The sequence below is a fragment of the Chiloscyllium plagiosum genome, chromosome 12, assembly GCF_004010195.1.
Source record: "Chiloscyllium plagiosum isolate BGI_BamShark_2017 chromosome 12, ASM401019v2, whole genome shotgun sequence".
NCBI lineage: Eukaryota > Metazoa > Chordata > Chondrichthyes > Orectolobiformes > Hemiscylliidae > Chiloscyllium > Chiloscyllium plagiosum.
Window position 1 is genome coordinate 58,987,530 of NC_057721.1, and position 18,220 is coordinate 59,005,749.

Here is an 18,220-nt window from a genome sequence, read left to right on the forward strand (position 1 = left end):
AACTTTTTAAATCCATCCAAGCATTCAAAGTGGCTGCAACTATCACAATAAAAGCTTTTAACTTCATTGAAGAAACTGACAGCTTAGACTGATGTCTCAATTCCACTTCACAGCAGAGTGCCTGTCAATATGTCAGCAGAAACTGACCCGACTTTTGAAAAAGATTTACTGCGGTATGGCATTTTTGACAATTTCAGTAAAAACTGTAATGTATGACAATTATTACAAAGCATTGGTCAATTAAGTGTCAACTTTTTTATAGGATAAAGCTTTGCAATGATGAGTTATTGCAATGAAAGCACAGCTATATCATATTACAGTTTCTAATTGTAGCATCTGAAATATTAAGCTAAAAATCACACAACACCAGGTTAAAATCCAATAGGTTTAATTGGAAGTACTAGCTTTTGGAGCACTGCTCCTTCACTAAAGCAGTGCACACTTGTGTCTCAGAATATTCCTGATCCCTCAGCAGGCTTCACCCAGTGATCAGATACTCTTCAAGGTGATGCATTGTTTTACTGTCTCCAAAACCCCCAACATACAGTGTATCAGAGAAAGTAACATTTTCTTGTGATTTTCACATGGGGTTTCCGATCGCATAACAGTTCTGTATGGAGATTACACCAAATGCCCTCTGTACCAAAAAGCCACTAGTAAAGGGTGTAGCATCTGAAAAGAAGAGGAATTTTTCTACCAGCAAAATAATCTGACTTCAGTACTTTGCGACCCAATGTACACTTCAATTGGGATAATCTGGTCCCATGTTGTTATGGATATGTCAGTATGTTAACATTTTAATATCGTGTTTCTCAGGAAACGCTGTTGACATCTGCCTCGATGATACGTTAGACCCCTAAAGTACTGTGGGTATTTTTGACTTGTAATTCCAATTTGTTTTTCTTAGTAGAGGATTGATGCATCCAAAATGTTTGCAGATGTATATTAAGTGGCTGGCTAGAGACGGACAGAGAGAGATAGAATAATGGGATGTAACATCTAAAGTATCTTGTAGTCCAATTTTGTAAATACCGTGCAAGAACTGTAACAAACACAACATTGGACAAACAGGCAGAAAACTAGCCACCAGGATACATGAACATCAACTAGCCACAAAACGACATGACCCTCTCTCACTAGTATCCTTACATACAGATAAAGAAGGACACCACTTCGACTGGGACAAAACATCCATCATCGGACAAGCCAAACAGACACACGCACAAGAATTCCTAGAAGCATGGCATTCCAACCGGAACTCTATCAACAAACACATCGAGTTAGACCCCATCTACCACCCCCTGAGAAAAAGAACAGGAAAAGACATCACCACGGGAAATGACATCACCAACCCAAAGAAACCCAAACATATAAATAGAAAGCAGGAATCATCAACAGTGCTTCACCTGGAGGCCCACTGAAGATGTTACCTAGCAGGGTGACGAAACATCTGGAAATGATCCTTCCAGCTCAGCGAGCAAACCTACATCTAGAACCTCAACCTGAGCTACAAATCTTCTCAAAACTCGCTAAAAATGACAGTTCAACTACCAATATCAGCACTATGACATCATCCACTGCAACAGCCACAAAGTTCAACTATCTACTTTTCGCAAATGATTCAGATTATTTCTGTATTTTTTTACTTTTATGCTTTGGACTCATCTCTTATGTGTAATCTGTGTGTATTGATGTTGCATGGCTAATTCTTCTTGCATTTAGTAATTGATAAATTTTGTTAACTCAAGAAAACCTGGTTAATTTGGCTATTTTAAAACTTGAGCCTTTTTGAGTCTGGAAGGAAGATATCCAGCAGGAAAGTGATTACTTTTGAATTAACCTATTGAAACTAACTGAGGGAGTGGATAAATATTTAAGAAGAGCCTGTTCAGCCTCCCTCTCCTGCGAGTTAAAAGTTTATGGCATCCGAACCACAACTGTAATAATTTGGAGAACCTCATCCAGGATCTGGTCATAACACATCAATTCCCGGTTTCAACCCTTACTTTTGTTGTGTACCTGCTTGACTGAATTACTGCTTGACAGCAGCTGATAGCTGAAAAATGTGTTGCTGGAAAAGCGCAGCAGGTCAGGCAGCATCCAAGGAGTAGGAGAATCGACGTTTTGGGCATAAGCCCTTCTCTACTGTATCAGGAGGGAGAAAGTGAGGGCTGCAGATGCTGGAGATTAGGGTCAAGAGTGTGGTGCTGGAAAAGCACAGCAGGTTAGGAAGCATCCAAGGAACAGGAGAATCAATGTTTTGGGCTTTAGCCCTTCATCAGGAGGATTAATGGCTTATGCCTGAAACATCAATTTTCCAGTTCCTCAGATGCTGCCTGACCTGCTGTGCTTTTCCAGCACCACACTCTTGATCCCGATCTACTGTACCATTCATGTATAAAAGACTTGACTTCAAGGATGAAAAGAACTTTAGAAAAAGAAGGAAAACTTTCACTGGTAGATAAACAAACAGATAGATATAGAACTAGAAAGAACCAATAAGCTCAGCTGGTCTGTCACTGTGGAGTGAGAAATAGAGTTGTCTCTTCAGGTGCAACTGATTCTGAAAAGAGTCATTTTGGATTTGAAACATTAATCTGCGGGGCTTTTCTGTTTTTGCTAACTTTGCTTCTGTCTCCACAGATGCTGCCAAACTTGTTGAGTTTCCCCAACGCTTGCTACTACTTCAGATTTCCAACAATTGCAGTATTTCGCTTTTATTCAAGAAGTAAAATGACAAGAGTGAGTGTTGGAACTCCATTCTTTACAAATATCCAAGGTATGATTTTGTTGTAAAATTTTACAAAGGTCTTAGGATAAGGGGTAGCGAACATAAAATAGAGTTAAGGAGAAACTACTTCTCCCAAAAGTATGTGAATCCATGGGATTCCCTCACCCAAGGTGTGGTGGATGCTGGGAGAATGAGTAAATTTAAGGAGGAGTTAGATAGATTTTTAATTGATAACGCATTGAAGGGTTATGGGGAGAAGGCAGGGAAATAGGGGTAAGGAGTATATCAGCATGATCAAATGACAGAGCAGACTCGATTAGCCAAATGGTCTGATTCTGCCCTGATATCTTCTGAACTTATATAAGACAGTGGAGGAGGCTGGCCAAATTACAACATTTAAAAGGCATCTGGATGGTTATATAAATAGGAAGGGTTTAGAATAATATGGGCCAACTGATGGCAAATGCAACTAGATTTAGCTTTTATTAATAGAGGGATCGAGTTCCAGAACCATGAGGTTATGCTGCAGCCGTACAAAACCCTGGTGCGGCCACACTTAGAGTATTGTGTACAGTTCTGGTCACCGCATTATAAGAAGGATATGGAAGCTTTGGAAAGGGTGCAGAGGAGATTTACTATGATGTTGCCTGGTATGGAGGGAAGGTCTTATGAGGAAAGGCTGAGGGGCTTGAGGTTGTTTTCGTTAGAGAGAAGGTTGAGAGGTGACTTAATAGAGACATATAAGATAATCAGAGGGTTAGATAGGGTGGACAGGGAGAGCCTTTTTCCAAGTATGGTGACGGCGAGCACGAGGGGGCATAGCTTTAAATTGAAGGGTGATAGATATAGGACAGATGTCAGAGGAAGTTTCTTTACTCAGAGAGTAGTAACAGTATGGAATGCTTTGCCTGCAACAGTAGTAGATTTGCCAACTTTAAGTACATTTAAGTCGTCATTGGAAAAGCATATGAACGTACATGGAATAGTGTAGGTTAGATGGACTTCAGATTGGTATGACAGGTCAACGCAACATCGAGGGCCTAAGGGCCTATGTTCTATGTTCTACTAATTTAGGATATCTGGTCAGCATGGATGAGTTGTACCAAAGGATCTGTTTCCATTCTGTACATCTCTTTGACTCTATAAGACACAATTTCAAAAATATACTTTATTCATACATTTGCTACAAGTAAATACAAACAAGTACAACGCAGGTTGGTATAGACACTGCAGAAAATACAGTGGAATTTCGACATTCTTCAATTCAGCTCCAACCCAGTTGCAAGAAAAGCGCACTTCCTAATCTGAAAAGGAAACTATGTGCGTTTGCATTATGTGTCTACAGGGGACACCGTGAGTACAGTACAAACCCGGTCACAGGAGCATGGCCACGTGCAGCCTTTCGGGGGCGGGTTCTGGGTGATTGGCAGTTACCGCCCCGCCCCTCCCCTCCCCACCCATCCCCGTTGTCAATCAACGACTTCGCCCCGCTCTCCCCGCGGCGTCACGTGATCTCCGCGGTGTCTCTCCACCTTCACGCCCCCCACCACTCCGCATCCACCACATCACCGAGAGTGCGCGAGCGTGGGAGCGCGATGACGCAGGTGAGTGCGGACGCCTGTACGCGCGCTCGTTCCTGCGCGTGCACGGACACCGCAACGCGATGACGCATTGGCGTGTGGACGCCGGTACGCGCGCTCGTTCCTGTGCGTGCACGGACACTGCAACGCGATGACGCACTGGCGTGTGGACGCTGGTACGCGCAGGTAGGGGTTAGAAGCATGGCGGAAGAAGAGGAGTTTGATGTAGGGAGTCTGAGGAAAGAGCTGGAATGGATAGAAAATGAGCTGCGAATGTCCCTGGGCCAAGTCAGCGCGTCTAACGAGTACTGCCTGAAGTTCTGTCGAGTGAGTGGGCTGTTGCTTTTTATTTCGTTGTTGCTGCTTGTGAAGGCGGGGGGAGGGGGAGGGTGTGTGTTTGTTGGGGCGGAATGCAACAGTCTTGGAGTGAGAGCTTCTTGACAGCCCCTGCCACCCTCCCAATTACACCGTCAAAGTTACAGCTTAAAATAAACCTCACTGGTTACCTTTGTAGTCTATTCCCTTCCTTCTCTCTTCCCCCCCTTCCCCCCCGAAACCAAATTGTGGGAGTTGGGATATAATTTCTTGGGGGAGAAAAGTTGTCTTGTCACTCTCACACACATTTTCTTTTCCCCCTCTCTCCCACCCCAACCTCCCCTCCCATCCTGTTTGTGTATATGTTGTTTCGAGCTGTTTCCCGAAGCTCGTTTCGTGGCTGTGGGGCTGTGACAGTTTTATCTCGGTTTAATGAAAGGTTCACTTTTTTTTCTCCCCCAGGCCTGTATTTAACTGTCAAAATGCATCAGCGTTGCTGTTCAATCTCTATGGCGTCAACTTAAGTTTTTTTTGGTAAAGACGTGACTTGGGTGTGCAGTGTCAATGAATAATTTTCGATGTTGTGGTTAATTTAAAATCTGGTAATTACAAAGGGCTTTGTCAATGGTGTGAAGAAACTGGCTGTTTTTTCTTTAATTAAACTGATTGACCTGGAGGGAAAAAATACATATTTGAGAATAATTGACTATTTGTTAAGAATTTAACTTTAACTTTTGTTGTTTATGTCCTGATCTAAACCTGTTGAGACTCCTCCTTGGATTCAGCCTGACCGGCTATGCTTTTCCAGCACAACACTTTTGACAGCATTTGATAGATACCTTTCTCCCTCAAGTTTTACAGTACTTTCTAAACAGTTTACAGACATTAAGCTGATTAGTCTTATACTCAAACAGTACCCCTTCCCATCAATGTGTATACATATGTGTGAAAATGATACTGTAATGTGGTGTAGATTGGATGGTAGACAAACTCTAAGCTGGAGAAAAGGATGAATTGGGGGTAAAAATTAAGGGGTGCTCTTCAGACTTTGGAGGACTGATGGGAGATTGTAAGATAAACCTGTTCAGATTGTGTTCCAGGAAGCAATTTGTCAGTATGTAATATGCAGCTGCACAAGACTTTTTGCATGATTCCAGTTGTCTTAAATACATTTTTTGAGTAGCTGCATTTTTTTATGCTGAAGAAAGGTGTTATATTTCAAAAGTTCAGGAAGATTTATTGATTGAAATGGTCATTATAACCACTGAACATTATATATGGATCTTGTTTTTAAGCAGTGCCTTTGTATTGTAGATATCTTGTATATGCAGTATTTGTATTGTAGATATCTTGTATATGCCTCAACAATGAAACTACAATCTCAGATTTTGCTTATATTGCTGATGACACCCAGATCTATCTATCTCATCACCTCTCTTCATCTTTCCACAGCTGGAATTGTCAGATTGTTTTTCTGACTTCCAGTACTGGAAGAAATGATGTTTGCTCTTAAACATTTGAAGGACTGAAGCCATTGTCATTGGGCCCTGTATGCAAACTCTATTCTCCATAAGTGGAATGCGTTCCCATCTTGGGCAGCTGTTTGAGGCGGAAACTGACTGGCACCATATCAAATTAAGAATCCGAACAATGTAGCTGTGCCACTACATAGACTGTCTATTTCTGCTTGTATCTGCCTCATCTTCTGTGCTGCTGGAGCCCTCATTCATGTCCCTTTTACCTTTAGAAATGACTCTTACAGTATATTCCTGGCAGCCTCCTAGATTTCTATCACTGTAAACTTAAGATCATCTGAAACACACTTGTCCTTGACTTAACACGTGGCAAGTCCTGTTGACCCATTGCCCAAGCCCAATTACTTACATTTTCTTTAATTTAATCAACTTGATTTTAAAATTCTCTTCCTTGCTTTCAAATCCCTTCATGACCTCTCCTTTCCCTCTCTGTAAACTTGTCCAGCACGCAGTCTTCTGAGATGGCACTCCTCAAATTCTGAACTCTTGAGCAAGTCCTGTTTTTAATTGCTCCATTACTGGTGACATTGCCTTCAGTTGCCAGTTGTCATAAATGTCTGTCTCTTTTACCTTCTACTCCAGCCTAAATCTTTGACACAGTTTTTGGTAACTTAGCGTGATATTTCTTTAATTGCTCTGTTAATTTTTGCAGCTTACAACATTTCATAGTGTATTAACTCATTTCAACTTTCTTGGATTTCTTATGAAATTATATCAAGTGAAAGATTTGCTATCACGCTGCTTTAATTAAGCTCGCAAATTTGAATTTTGCGTGGCAAAATCAATGTCATTTTCAAAGCTGCTTGGATATTGAGTTTCTGAGCTTGTACAAATTATTTTTCTGGAAAGGTCACTTAAATTGCACATAAGTTTTGTATGCTCAATGCCACGAGTCAGAATTAAATCATGTCGCTACCTGTACAGTGCTGGTGTTGCAGTAGGTCTTGTTTCTGAAACAAATTGATCTGTTGATTGTAGTGGAGAGCTGTATCGCTGAACTATCGATTGGAGAACTGCCTAAAGGTGTGTGATAGTCCAGGGGCTACACTTACTGCATGCATCATCAAAGTCTGTAAAACCCATCTGTTGCAATTGGAGTAGAAAGTTGCTTTATTATAGCATTGCCATAAATGAGATTCTCTGTCCCTGCTGGTTTCTGTGGAATGTGTTCATGGTCTCTTACTGCTTCAGTTGTAAATTAAAATTGACTTGCAATCTTAAGATGCATTCATCTATTATTTGTTATCATTCCAAGTCTCTCTCTACTGAGGAATACTTGAAATAAATAAAGTAGCAAATGGTAAAGTTGCCATGGCTGTTCTGTCAGGAAGGGAAGACTGGTGCTTTGCCCTGAGGGTCACCATGCCTGAGAGTCACATTGAGAAGTTGGGACGTTTATGATAGTATATAACAGAAAAATGTAGAAACAAACCCGTTAAAACCAACAAAGTCAATAGCAGAACAGTGTAGAAATCTAGCAAGCTGCTTTGTATAATCAAATTAAGTAAATACGATTCTCAGAAATATTCAAAAACAAATATAAATCAACTTACATCCATTCACTATACAATGAATAAGTGTAGAATGGATAATGCAAACGTTAGCACAAATGTGGAAAGTTATGGAAAGTATGTATGTTATAAACACATAAGAGAAAGTATCTATTTCTTGAGTCACTTTTGTTTGAAGTTGTTTGAGATCGGAAATAAATTAAAAGCACTTTGAAAGAGGGAGAAATATTTGTTTTCTCTAGGATGCAGTCACATAAGATACAGAAAGTCAGATGTGTACTGACAGCAGGGTAGGAGGAGAAGCTTGATGGTAAGGAATCACAAACCACGGAGCTTAGTTTATCCAATAAGTATGGAGGAAAACTTGGTAGAAACAAGGATGACCGGGAGAGCCTAATAAACGAAAAAATTATACAAATAGGAAACAAAAGCAGCACAAAGAAAACTTATGGTCCAAATTTAGCTAAATATGTTGAGAGTGAGTAGTAATGCAGGACTGTTAATGATAGGAGCAGTTGAGGCTTTCATGGGCCATAAGGAAATGACAGATTTGTTAAATTAATAATTTATCTTTTTTGTTTGGTCAGAAAACAAGAGGCACAGAGAAGCCTAAAAAATGTCAAGTGAAGCAAATTATTTGATTGTAATTTTTTAAAAAAGTATCAAAATAATTGGACTTAAGATAATTTAGTTTCTGTAACCTGATTGTTTTCGCACCAATCTTGAAAGGAATGGTAACTTTGGTTATACTTTTCCAAAGCACTCTAGATTATTTTTATTTAAATTGCAAATGCAATTTCATTAATTACAAGGAGGTTGAGAAACAAATTGAGCAAATTGCAGATCTATTTAATCATACTTGAGGAAGCATTATCAACTGAATAACTGGGTAATAAAAACAGAAACATAAGGAATTGGTGAACAGCCACAGGATTTATACCTACAAGGTTGCTCTGCCATTCAACAAGATCATGACTGATCTTATTGTGGCCTTAACTCCACTTTCCTGATGCCTCCCATAACCTTTTGACAATGTTGTAGTTTAAATTCTGCTTTTGAATATAGTCAATGATATAATCTCCATTGCTGTCTGGGGAGACAGTTCCAAAACTAATGACTCTTGTAATTTCCATCTCAACTTAGACACTTTTGGAGCTCCATGTCGCCTAGTTCAAGATTCCCTTATGATAGAAAACATCCTCACACCTACCTTGTCAAAACTCCCAAATCTTTTGCATTTCAATATGGTCATATCTCATTCTTCTAAACTCTCATGAGTATAGACTAAATAATTCTTTATATGTTAACCCCTTCATGGCAGGAATCAACAGAGTCAGCTTTCTCTGAACTGCTTCTGATACAAGTATATCCTTCCTAAGTAAGGAGACTAAAACTGTACAGAGTACTCTGGGTGCCATCTCATCAATACGAAGGTAACAAATTATTTGTATTTTTATGTTTCCCCCTTTGCAATAAAGTCCAGCAATCCACTTGTATTCCAAAATATTTGCTGTGTACCTGTTTGCAAACTTTGTGATTCATATACTAGAATATCCAGATTCCTCTGTACTGAAGCATTCTCAAATGTTTGTCAGTTTGAACAGTAGTCTGCTTTTCTATTCTTGAAGTGGAAATTCAAATTTACTATTTTTATTTGTTCAGGGAAGGTAGGTGTTGCTGGTTTAGTCAGCATGTATTACTAAATATCCATGCTTAAGTGCCTCTTGAACTGATTGGCTTGTAAGGTCATTTTGAGGGCAGTTAAAAGTCAACCATATTGTTAGGCCTGGACTCGAATCTCCCGCAACAACGGGTAAAGTTTTATTCACTTTGCTAGCTGAACTCTCAAAGAGTGCTAATAAATGTTTTGAACGCAATTTCCCTTTGCGCTGTTATTTCCTAACTGTCAGTAGCTACTTAAAGAAACAAACTGTGGATGCCGGAACTCAGAAATAGAAACAGAAATTGCTGAAAAACCTCAGCAGGTCTGGCAACATGTGCGGAAAGAAAGCAGAATTAATATTTCAAGTCCAGTGATGCTCCTTCAGAATTGAGCAGTGGAAATAAAATAAGTATCATTAATGGAAAAAGTGCGAGAGAAACAAATGGTGCAAAAGACTGAAATCCATTGAAGCTGATTAAATGCTTTCTTGTGTATTAGTGGAAGTAGCTAAAGAGATGGTGAGTACACTGGTAGTAATCTTCCAAGAATCCGTAGATTCTGGAAAAAATCTCAGCAGATTGGTATACTACCATTAATAGCATTTTGGTAAAAAATAGAAGGAGACAAAAAAGGTAGCTGTGGGCCACTTATCTTCACATCTGTTATTTTAAAATGTTAGAGTCTACTATAAAGTCTGTAATAGAACATTTTAAGTTTCACATGATCAAGCGGAGTCAGCATGGCTTCATGAAGGAGAAATCATGCCGAACAAACTTATGAGAATTCTTTGAGAAAGTAACAAGCAGACTAGATAAGGGTAAAACACTTGATGTCTCATATTTGGACTTTCAGAAGGAGTTTGGCAACATCAAACTATTTGATTAAAGCCTGTGGGATTGGAGGTTGTCCATTAGCATGGGGCGAGGTTGGCTCACTCGTGGAAGACAGAATTGGGACAATCAGGATGGCAACTTGTTACTAGTGGGGTGCCACAGGGTTTAGTACTGGGGCCACAATTACTTATAATTTATATTAATGATTTAGATGAGGAAAGTGAATGCACTATAGCCAGGATTTTGGATGAGACAAAATTCAGTGATACATGAAGTGGTGATGATGATAACGAAATGTGGGTTAAGTGATCAGGCAAAATGCTTGGTGGATGGAGTATAATGTGGGGAAATGTGAGATTACACACTTTGTAGGATGAATAGAAGATCTGATTATTACTTAAGTAGCCAATGACAGTAGAAGACTACAGGCAGAGAGATAATGATGTCTTTGTCCATGAATCTCAAAAAGCTATCATCCAAATTCAGTGGGTAATTGGAAAAGCAAAAGGAATGTTTGTCTTTTATTTGAAAATAAATTGCTCAGTTGGCTGGATAACTGGTTTGTGACGCAGAGTAGTGTCAACAACTTTGGTTCAATTCTTGCACTTCCTGAGGTTACCATGAAGAACTCTCCTCCTCAGCCTTTCCTCTCACCTGAGGTATGGTGCTCCTCAGCTCAAACCAACAGCAGTAATCTCTCTCTCTCTCATAGTCTGTTAAGACTAGCCTTGGACAAGGCGCAATGTTTTTGGTTCATCTCTGCATTGAATAGACTAAACTGTTGCAATCTCCTTCATTTCTGACTTTACAATGCTGTCAAATCCATTTAGACATGCATATTATGTAAGGTGCTTTCTATTATGAGAATCAAGACGATAAAGCGAGCTGCAAAGGTGAAGTGAGAAGATAACATCATATAATACCTCCAGCAGATACTACAGCTTTTGTATGCCTATTGCTAGTCTAAAAAAATACAGCAACAAGATTATCTTAAATCAAAATAAAAATGTTAAAATTTTTTCGGCTTAGAAATATTCCTCCGCGTAGATCTTTTCTTTTAGATACTGTGAAGTACATTTGATGATAGAATTGCAGTTCAACCTTTTTCCAACTTAGTTGCTCTCCTGTAGAATTCCCATTTGAATTATGAGTAGATTGTGTAAACTGTGGGTATACACAGTCACTGTAATCCTCAAAATGTTTGGCCCAATTTCATGTTTGATGCACATGGCCATGTTATTCAACATTGGGATAGGGGTAAATTGGGATTGTTTGAATTGGAGCAGGTATGGAGGTGGGTTTAGGATCGTTTGCATCCCAATCATTTGACATTGTTAAAATTATTTCTTATAATAATTATAAAGTTAGTGGTTTTTAGAGGGAGATTGTTACTTGTCTGCAATCATATAGTAAAAACATGTTGCAAATGTGAGATATTGTATTATAGGTCTCTACGAATTCACTCAGCGAGCTGTATTTACTAATACCTCATTCCCATTCATTCATTCATAACTCTTTACTAGCTTGCTATGTTTACTATAATGTGTTTTCATTCATTTGTTCATAAACCATGTTTTTGTATTAAGTTTTACTATTACAAGATTAACTAAATTAAAACATTCCTTTCAAAGCATTACTGCTTCTTCACACCTTCAATCCTTGTTAGCCCCATGCTGCAAGCAGTGTTTAGGCCTTTTTCTATAACAAAGCTATCTCTGAATAAATATAAATATCATAATCTGTTCAGAAACAATACTCTTCCGAGATCGTGTCTCCACGACTCCGTCGAAGATTTGGAAACGTAATATTAATCAGCTCTTATCAACTGTCTCTCAGGACCTGGGTAGGTTACAGAACACCAAACGGTTTCCCCAACTAGTATGTACCTTAAGTCATCTTGAGAAGGTGACTTAAAAGAGGTTCTGGGATTTACATATTAATGGACCAAAACTTGTAACCCATTCTAAAAGCTGAAAGACTTGACAATCCAGGTTTGTTCAATATATCATTTCAGTTTCATGACACTGCAATCTTTTGCTATAAATTCTGTCTATGATCTTAACCACCTGATGAAGGAGCAGTGCTCCAAAAGCTAGTGCTTCCAAATAAATCTGTTGGACTAGAGCCTGATGTGTGATTTTTAACTTTGTACCTGTTAAATAAATATCAAAGAGGGCTGCTAACCCTTTAAGAAACTTACTTCCAAAACAGTGCTGTTGTGAAAGTGCTTTCATGAATGAGTAAAGAACTGTCAAACCAACAATAGTAAATAAAGTCTCATGACCTAGCTGTGATAATCAGTTTAATATCCTTTATAATTTAGTGTATGTATAATTTCTAATTTATTTAGATCATATACAGGACTAGTACTTTCACTAATATGTACTAACTTAAAGGATAAAAGGGCGAACACCTTTTTAATTAAGCAAGCAGACCAGACAGGCACTCTAATCCTAGTAGCAGCCAGCATTTAGCAAATGTTTAAGCAATCTCCTGTTTCCCCAGGACAGATGTTACACAAACTTTTGTGTGTAATAGATAAAACAATGTAAACCATAGTGATAGGTTTTAATATATGTAAGAACGGTATATAAAGAGGCTACTGTAAGAACTGTACTTTATGATTTAATTGTAGCCTCAAACTGTGTCACTGCAGTTGCTGAATGAAGAGGCTATTTTTACCATTAACCGATTTCATTCGTTATTTGAACACTATCACACAATTTGGCATAGTCGGCAGGATTGCTGGGGGCACTATCTAAACTGACCGGTCACTGACAGTCCTTTTGAGGGCAAGAAGCTTCCTTCTTAGAGTCGTGATCTAGCACCTGAACGTGATCCCGAACCTTTTGTGAGTTGGCCATTTTTCGAATGCCTCCATGTCTAAACCTTGCTCCAAATTGGCAGGAAATTGCCCGTGACGCGTATATTCGGATGACCATAAGTGACCCTATAAGCTGCCTGTAACCCCCAAAAGCAGACTGGCCCGTCCTGACACAACGCGGAAGAAATGCTGCGGCAGTTATAAAACTGCCTTGAGGTACAGTTCTTGTGAGGGAAGATTCTAACCAAAGTTGGGCAGCAATATAATTTACCCAAGGACAGTGCACTCTGGATGATATGAAATGGGTCTAGGGAAAATATCACCGACAGTAAGATGAACAAAGAATTAAATGGTCCCTTGCATTGCTGGAACAAATTTGCCAGAGAAATGAAAGCATATCCCAATTCGCCCATGATTGTGAAGTGACCTTGCTTAAAGAGAGCAATTAAAAGTGGTACATGAGTAGCTGCAAAAAGAAAGATCAAAACAGGAAAAAATTCACCTTAAAAAGCAGGAGGTTGAAACAGAACAGGAAATTGAAGGATGAGATAACAGTCCCTGTAAGTTTCTTTCTTTGTTTCCAAATCCTGATAGAATTTATATTCGACTAACCATGATGTCCAGGAAGTGGTTCAGCAAAACCAAGCAATTGCCCTTGGGAAACAGAAGGACAAAAGTGATGGTCCTTTAGCAGTGAAAGCGAGGAGGACTGTATATCCCCAGCACCACGTTTATGACCCTTTAAAACCAGCATAGTAAAGATCGAGAAAGTGGTCAGGCAAAAGTTAGAGGACAACACTGAGGTGGATGTTTTGGTAAACTGGATTGAAAAACACACTGCATGAATCTGCAACCCCCGAAAACATGGACAGGTGGTCTTAAGAAATGCCTCATCCAAACAACGAGGATGGGAAAACATGGGAAAGCCTAGACTGGTTAAGGGGAATATGTATGCTCAATCCCTAGAACAGGGTACAGATTCTGAGCATGATTGTAACTAAAAGAGAAGGGCGCCGCCTTCATGAGGCAGTCAAAGGTGCCCATGAGAGTCTGAGCATGAGCTGCAAGCTGGCTGGACAGCAATTAAACATTGGCTACACAGCTAGAGTCCACCTAACACCGATTGGACAAAAGTCACAGCTTGTTGTCAAAAAGCTACAGAAGAGGTCCCCGAATATAAGGGAAGGCTTAGGACGACCTGGAAAGAATATGCTGGAGTCCCAAACGTGCAGGAAGACAGAGATTTTCAAGGTGCCAATTATGGTCTCTGGAAATCTGCTTTTGCCGCTGGACTTAAACCTGAGATCCCTAAAATGTTAAAGCTGACCAAACCAGATTGGGGCCAGAGGGGGACTAATTATTATGAACTAGTTGACCAAGCCCACTGGCTGGAATGAGATACTAGTGCTGAATTGCAAGCCCGACAGGCAGGACAAATAGAACAGACCCTCAGTAACTCCGGGAAGACCCAAGAGAAATAAACAGCCCAACAATGAATCCAATCCGCTCCCAAGCTGCAGATCTTGAGAAAAGCTTTAAACCCAAGAGAAACACACAGGGAAGTGTCAAGAATGTAGGAAGGAAGGCTGTTAGGGCAGGGGGTGCTGGAAAAGGGAGAACTCGCCCAATAAACAATAAGGAAGAAGAGACCCCAGAACATGGGAGTAGGATTGATCTAGAACAGTTTAAAAAGCAAACCACCCAGCAGGAGCTGCTGAAGTTGACAAAAAAAAAATGAGAGTCTACCTCATGCTGCTTTACACTCTTACTGGCTTTATGCCACCAGAAGGAAGATCTGTGACCATGAGGGCGGCCGACCTGGAGTGTCTTTTCGACACAACCAGAATTTCTGTGCCTTCTGCAGAGGTACAAGACCAAACTCCCACTAAGGGGCAGTGAAGATAGCTGATGGAGCAGGAGCTGATAGAATCAAAAGGACCAAACCCCCACACGTTGAATTTGTGTTAGTAACCTTTATATGGATAGGACCTTTCGCCCGGCTGCTCCTCTGGATGGATATCCTCACCCAACTGAATTCATTTTTACATTTCAAGATGGTCAGATAATGTGGTCCATCAGAACCCTACGGAGGGAAGAATTAAAAGATCATCCTGTCTGGGAAAAGACAAGGATGGCTGTGGGTTACTAAAAATGGATCAGTTTGCCCACATTTACACAGACTCGCATTATGCTTTTGGAGTTACCCATGATGTTAGAAGGACTGACTGGAACTTTCACTGTCCTTATCATCCACAGTCATCAGGGCAAGTGAAAAGAATGGATCAGACCCTGAACCAGCGACTGTCTAAATACCACCAGGACAGAATGCCCTGTTCCCAGGTTTTACCAATAGTTCTGTGCTGTGTCGGGCTACCCCAAACAACATGACAGGTCTGAGTCCATTTAAATAGTGACATCTGGGCCAGCGTCCCTACCTGGGACAATAGACCTCCAGAAGGCTGACTATCATCTTATGAGTGACACCCTGTTATCCTCATGTCAGGTACTAACCGATGCTGCAGGTTCTGCCACCTCGGGTATCAGCTGCATGGAAGAACCTGCCTGAGGAAGTGCTGAGTGGGTTCATGTGAATAAGATTGACCAGGAACCTTCAGGCATAAAGTGGGAAGGACCATACCAGATGCTGCTGATCACCCAGTTGGCTGTCACGATCCAAGGGAAGGAGGCCTGGATTCACATTTCACACATCAAACGAATGTCCTACAATCAAGGCCTGGAACCAGAGACTGACTGACCATCATGATGTTTATTATTATTCTAATTGTGTATGTTGTCTCTTTTTTTAAAAAGTGCAGTTGCCAACAAACTGTTAAAATTTGAACTGTACCAAACTATGAGCCATGTCCCCGCAAGCCCCATCAACATCTAAAAGACCCTGGTGGTACATTTGAGTTTGGATGAGAATTGTTATTCTCTTTGAAAGGTATCAAGTAGAGTCAAAAGTGGGGGGGGGGGATTGAGAGAGATTATGTTATAGGTCTGTTTACTAACTCACTCGCCAGTTTACTATATTCGCATACTGCATTCCCATACATTCCTTCATAACTCTTTACTAACTCGCTATGTTTATTATAACACGTTTTCATTCATTCATTCACAACCGTGTTTTTGTAGTACATTTTACTATTACAAGATAAACTAAATTAAAACATTCCTTCCAAAGCATTACTACTTCTTCACATCTTCAAATCCTTATTAGCCCCATGCTGGAAGCAGTGTTTAGGCTTATTTCTACATCAAAGCTACCTCTAAATAAATGTCAATATCGTAACCTGTTCAGAAACAATACTCTTCTGACACCGTATCTCCATCACTCAACCAAAACATGATAATATTGATCAGACCTTACCAACCCCCAGGACCTGAATAGATTACAACACATCAAACAATTTCCCCAACTAGAATGTCCCTGTTATATACATATTAAACTCCTCTTTAAGAAACTTACTACCAAAAAAGTGCTGTTGTGAAATTGCATGAATGAATGGATTCTGGGTAATCCAAGATGGAGGATGGGAAAAAGTTCTGGCTGTAACAGCTGCTCCTTTGAGGTATTTTAGGTGTTGGAGGTGATTTCCTCAAATTCCAGGAGCAGCAATTACTGTTTTACATGCTGTTGCATTGCTTTGGAACTTTGGGGGAAAAAAAAAGTCAAAACAACAGCAGTTTTAAAAGGGAGACGAACAGACAAAGGAAGCACATGATAAGGTCAGTGCAGGAGAGAGAGAAAGAAAGGAACTGACACTGCCTACGGTGTTTGAATTCATGGATCGCTGGACATTGGAGTGCATCTGGGAAAATTAACAAACCGTGAAATTCACAACTGATCTTGGTGGAACTGTTTGGTGAAATTCACAGCACAGAAGTAGATAAGTGCATTGTTGTTTTAAGTGTGACCTACAGAAAGGCTGCAATAGTGAGTAGAGTGGGTTCTTGATTATATGTTTTTGGAGATATGTCTCTTGATTAAACTTAAAATATAAGGCATAACTATTAATTTAACCTGGGTCAGTGTTTGTAGAGTAATAAGACTGTGTTAATTTTTAGGTCTGTAGATTGTGAAGAAGCAAAAAGGGCCTTTAGTAGAGTGAAATGTGCTTCCTGTCAGATGTGGGAGTTTAAGGATTACAGTGGATTATACCTGCTATAAATGCTGTTGGTTGCGAATCTTATCAGATCGAATGGATTGGTTGGAGAGACAGAAGCAATGAGGAATTTGCAACAGCAACAGTATGTGATGGATGGCAGTTATAGGAAAGGGGGAAAAGTCTCAGATACAGTCACATAGATGGGTTAACTCCAGGAAAGGTAAGAGGTAGGCAGGTAGTGCAGAAGTCTTTTGTGGCTAAACCCATTTCAAATAAGTATGCTGTTTTGGAAAATGTTGGAGGGGATGGATTCTCAGGGGAACGTAGCACGAACAGCCAAGTTTCTGGTGTTGAGACTGGCTCTAATGCAACGAGGGGTACGTCGGGTTCAAAGGGATCAATTGTGTTAGGGGACTTTCTAGTTCGAGGTATAGACAGACGTTTCTGTGGCCAGCAGTGAAGAAGCAGAATGGTGTGATGCTTTCCTGGTGCCAGGATTAAGGATGTCTCGGAGAGGGTGCAGAATGTTCTCATGGGGAGAGGGGCCAGCAAGAGGTCATTGTCCACATTGGAACCAATGACATAGAAAGGGAAAAGTTTGAGATTCTGAAGGGAGATTACAGAGAGTTGGACAGGAATTTAAAAAAGAGGTCCTCGAGAGTAGTAATATCTGGATTACTTCCAGTGCTACGAGCTAGTGAGGGCAGGAATAGGAGGATAGAGCAGATGAATACATGGCTGAGGAGCTGGTGTATGGGAGAAGGATTCACGTTTTTGGATCATTGGAATCTCTTTTGGGGTAGAAGTGACCTGTTCAAGAAGGACGGATTGCACTTAAATTGAAAGGGGACTAATATACTGGCAGGGAAATTTAGTAGAGCTGCTCGGAAGGATTTAAACTAGTAAGGTTGGGGGGGTGGTTTTGAGGGGTGGGACCCAGGGAGATAATGAGGAAAGAGATCGCTCTGAGACTGGAACAATTTAGAACCGAAGCGAGTCAACAGCCAGGGCAGGCAGGGACAAGGTAGGACTAATAAATTAAACTGCATTTATTTCAATGTAAGGGGCCTAACAGGGAAGCCAGATGAACTCAGGGCATGGTTAGAAACATGGGACTGG

At 40.3% G+C, this 18,220-nt stretch overlaps 1 protein-coding gene across 1 annotated transcript in view; it reads left to right on the forward strand.

Annotated features, from left to right (window-relative positions):
• Positions 1-4,469: 4,469 nt before the first annotated feature.
• The window catches only part of LOC122555318 (zinc finger protein 654-like), a 56,586-nt gene continuing 42,835 nt past the window's right edge, over positions 4,470-18,220 (forward strand). Inside the window, exon 1 of the mRNA XM_043701188.1 lies at positions 4,470-4,638. Within this exon, the coding sequence (XP_043557123.1) occupies positions 4,513-4,638 (126 nt within the window). The 5' untranslated portion in view covers positions 4,470-4,512. The remainder of the gene's footprint in view (positions 4,639-18,220) is intronic.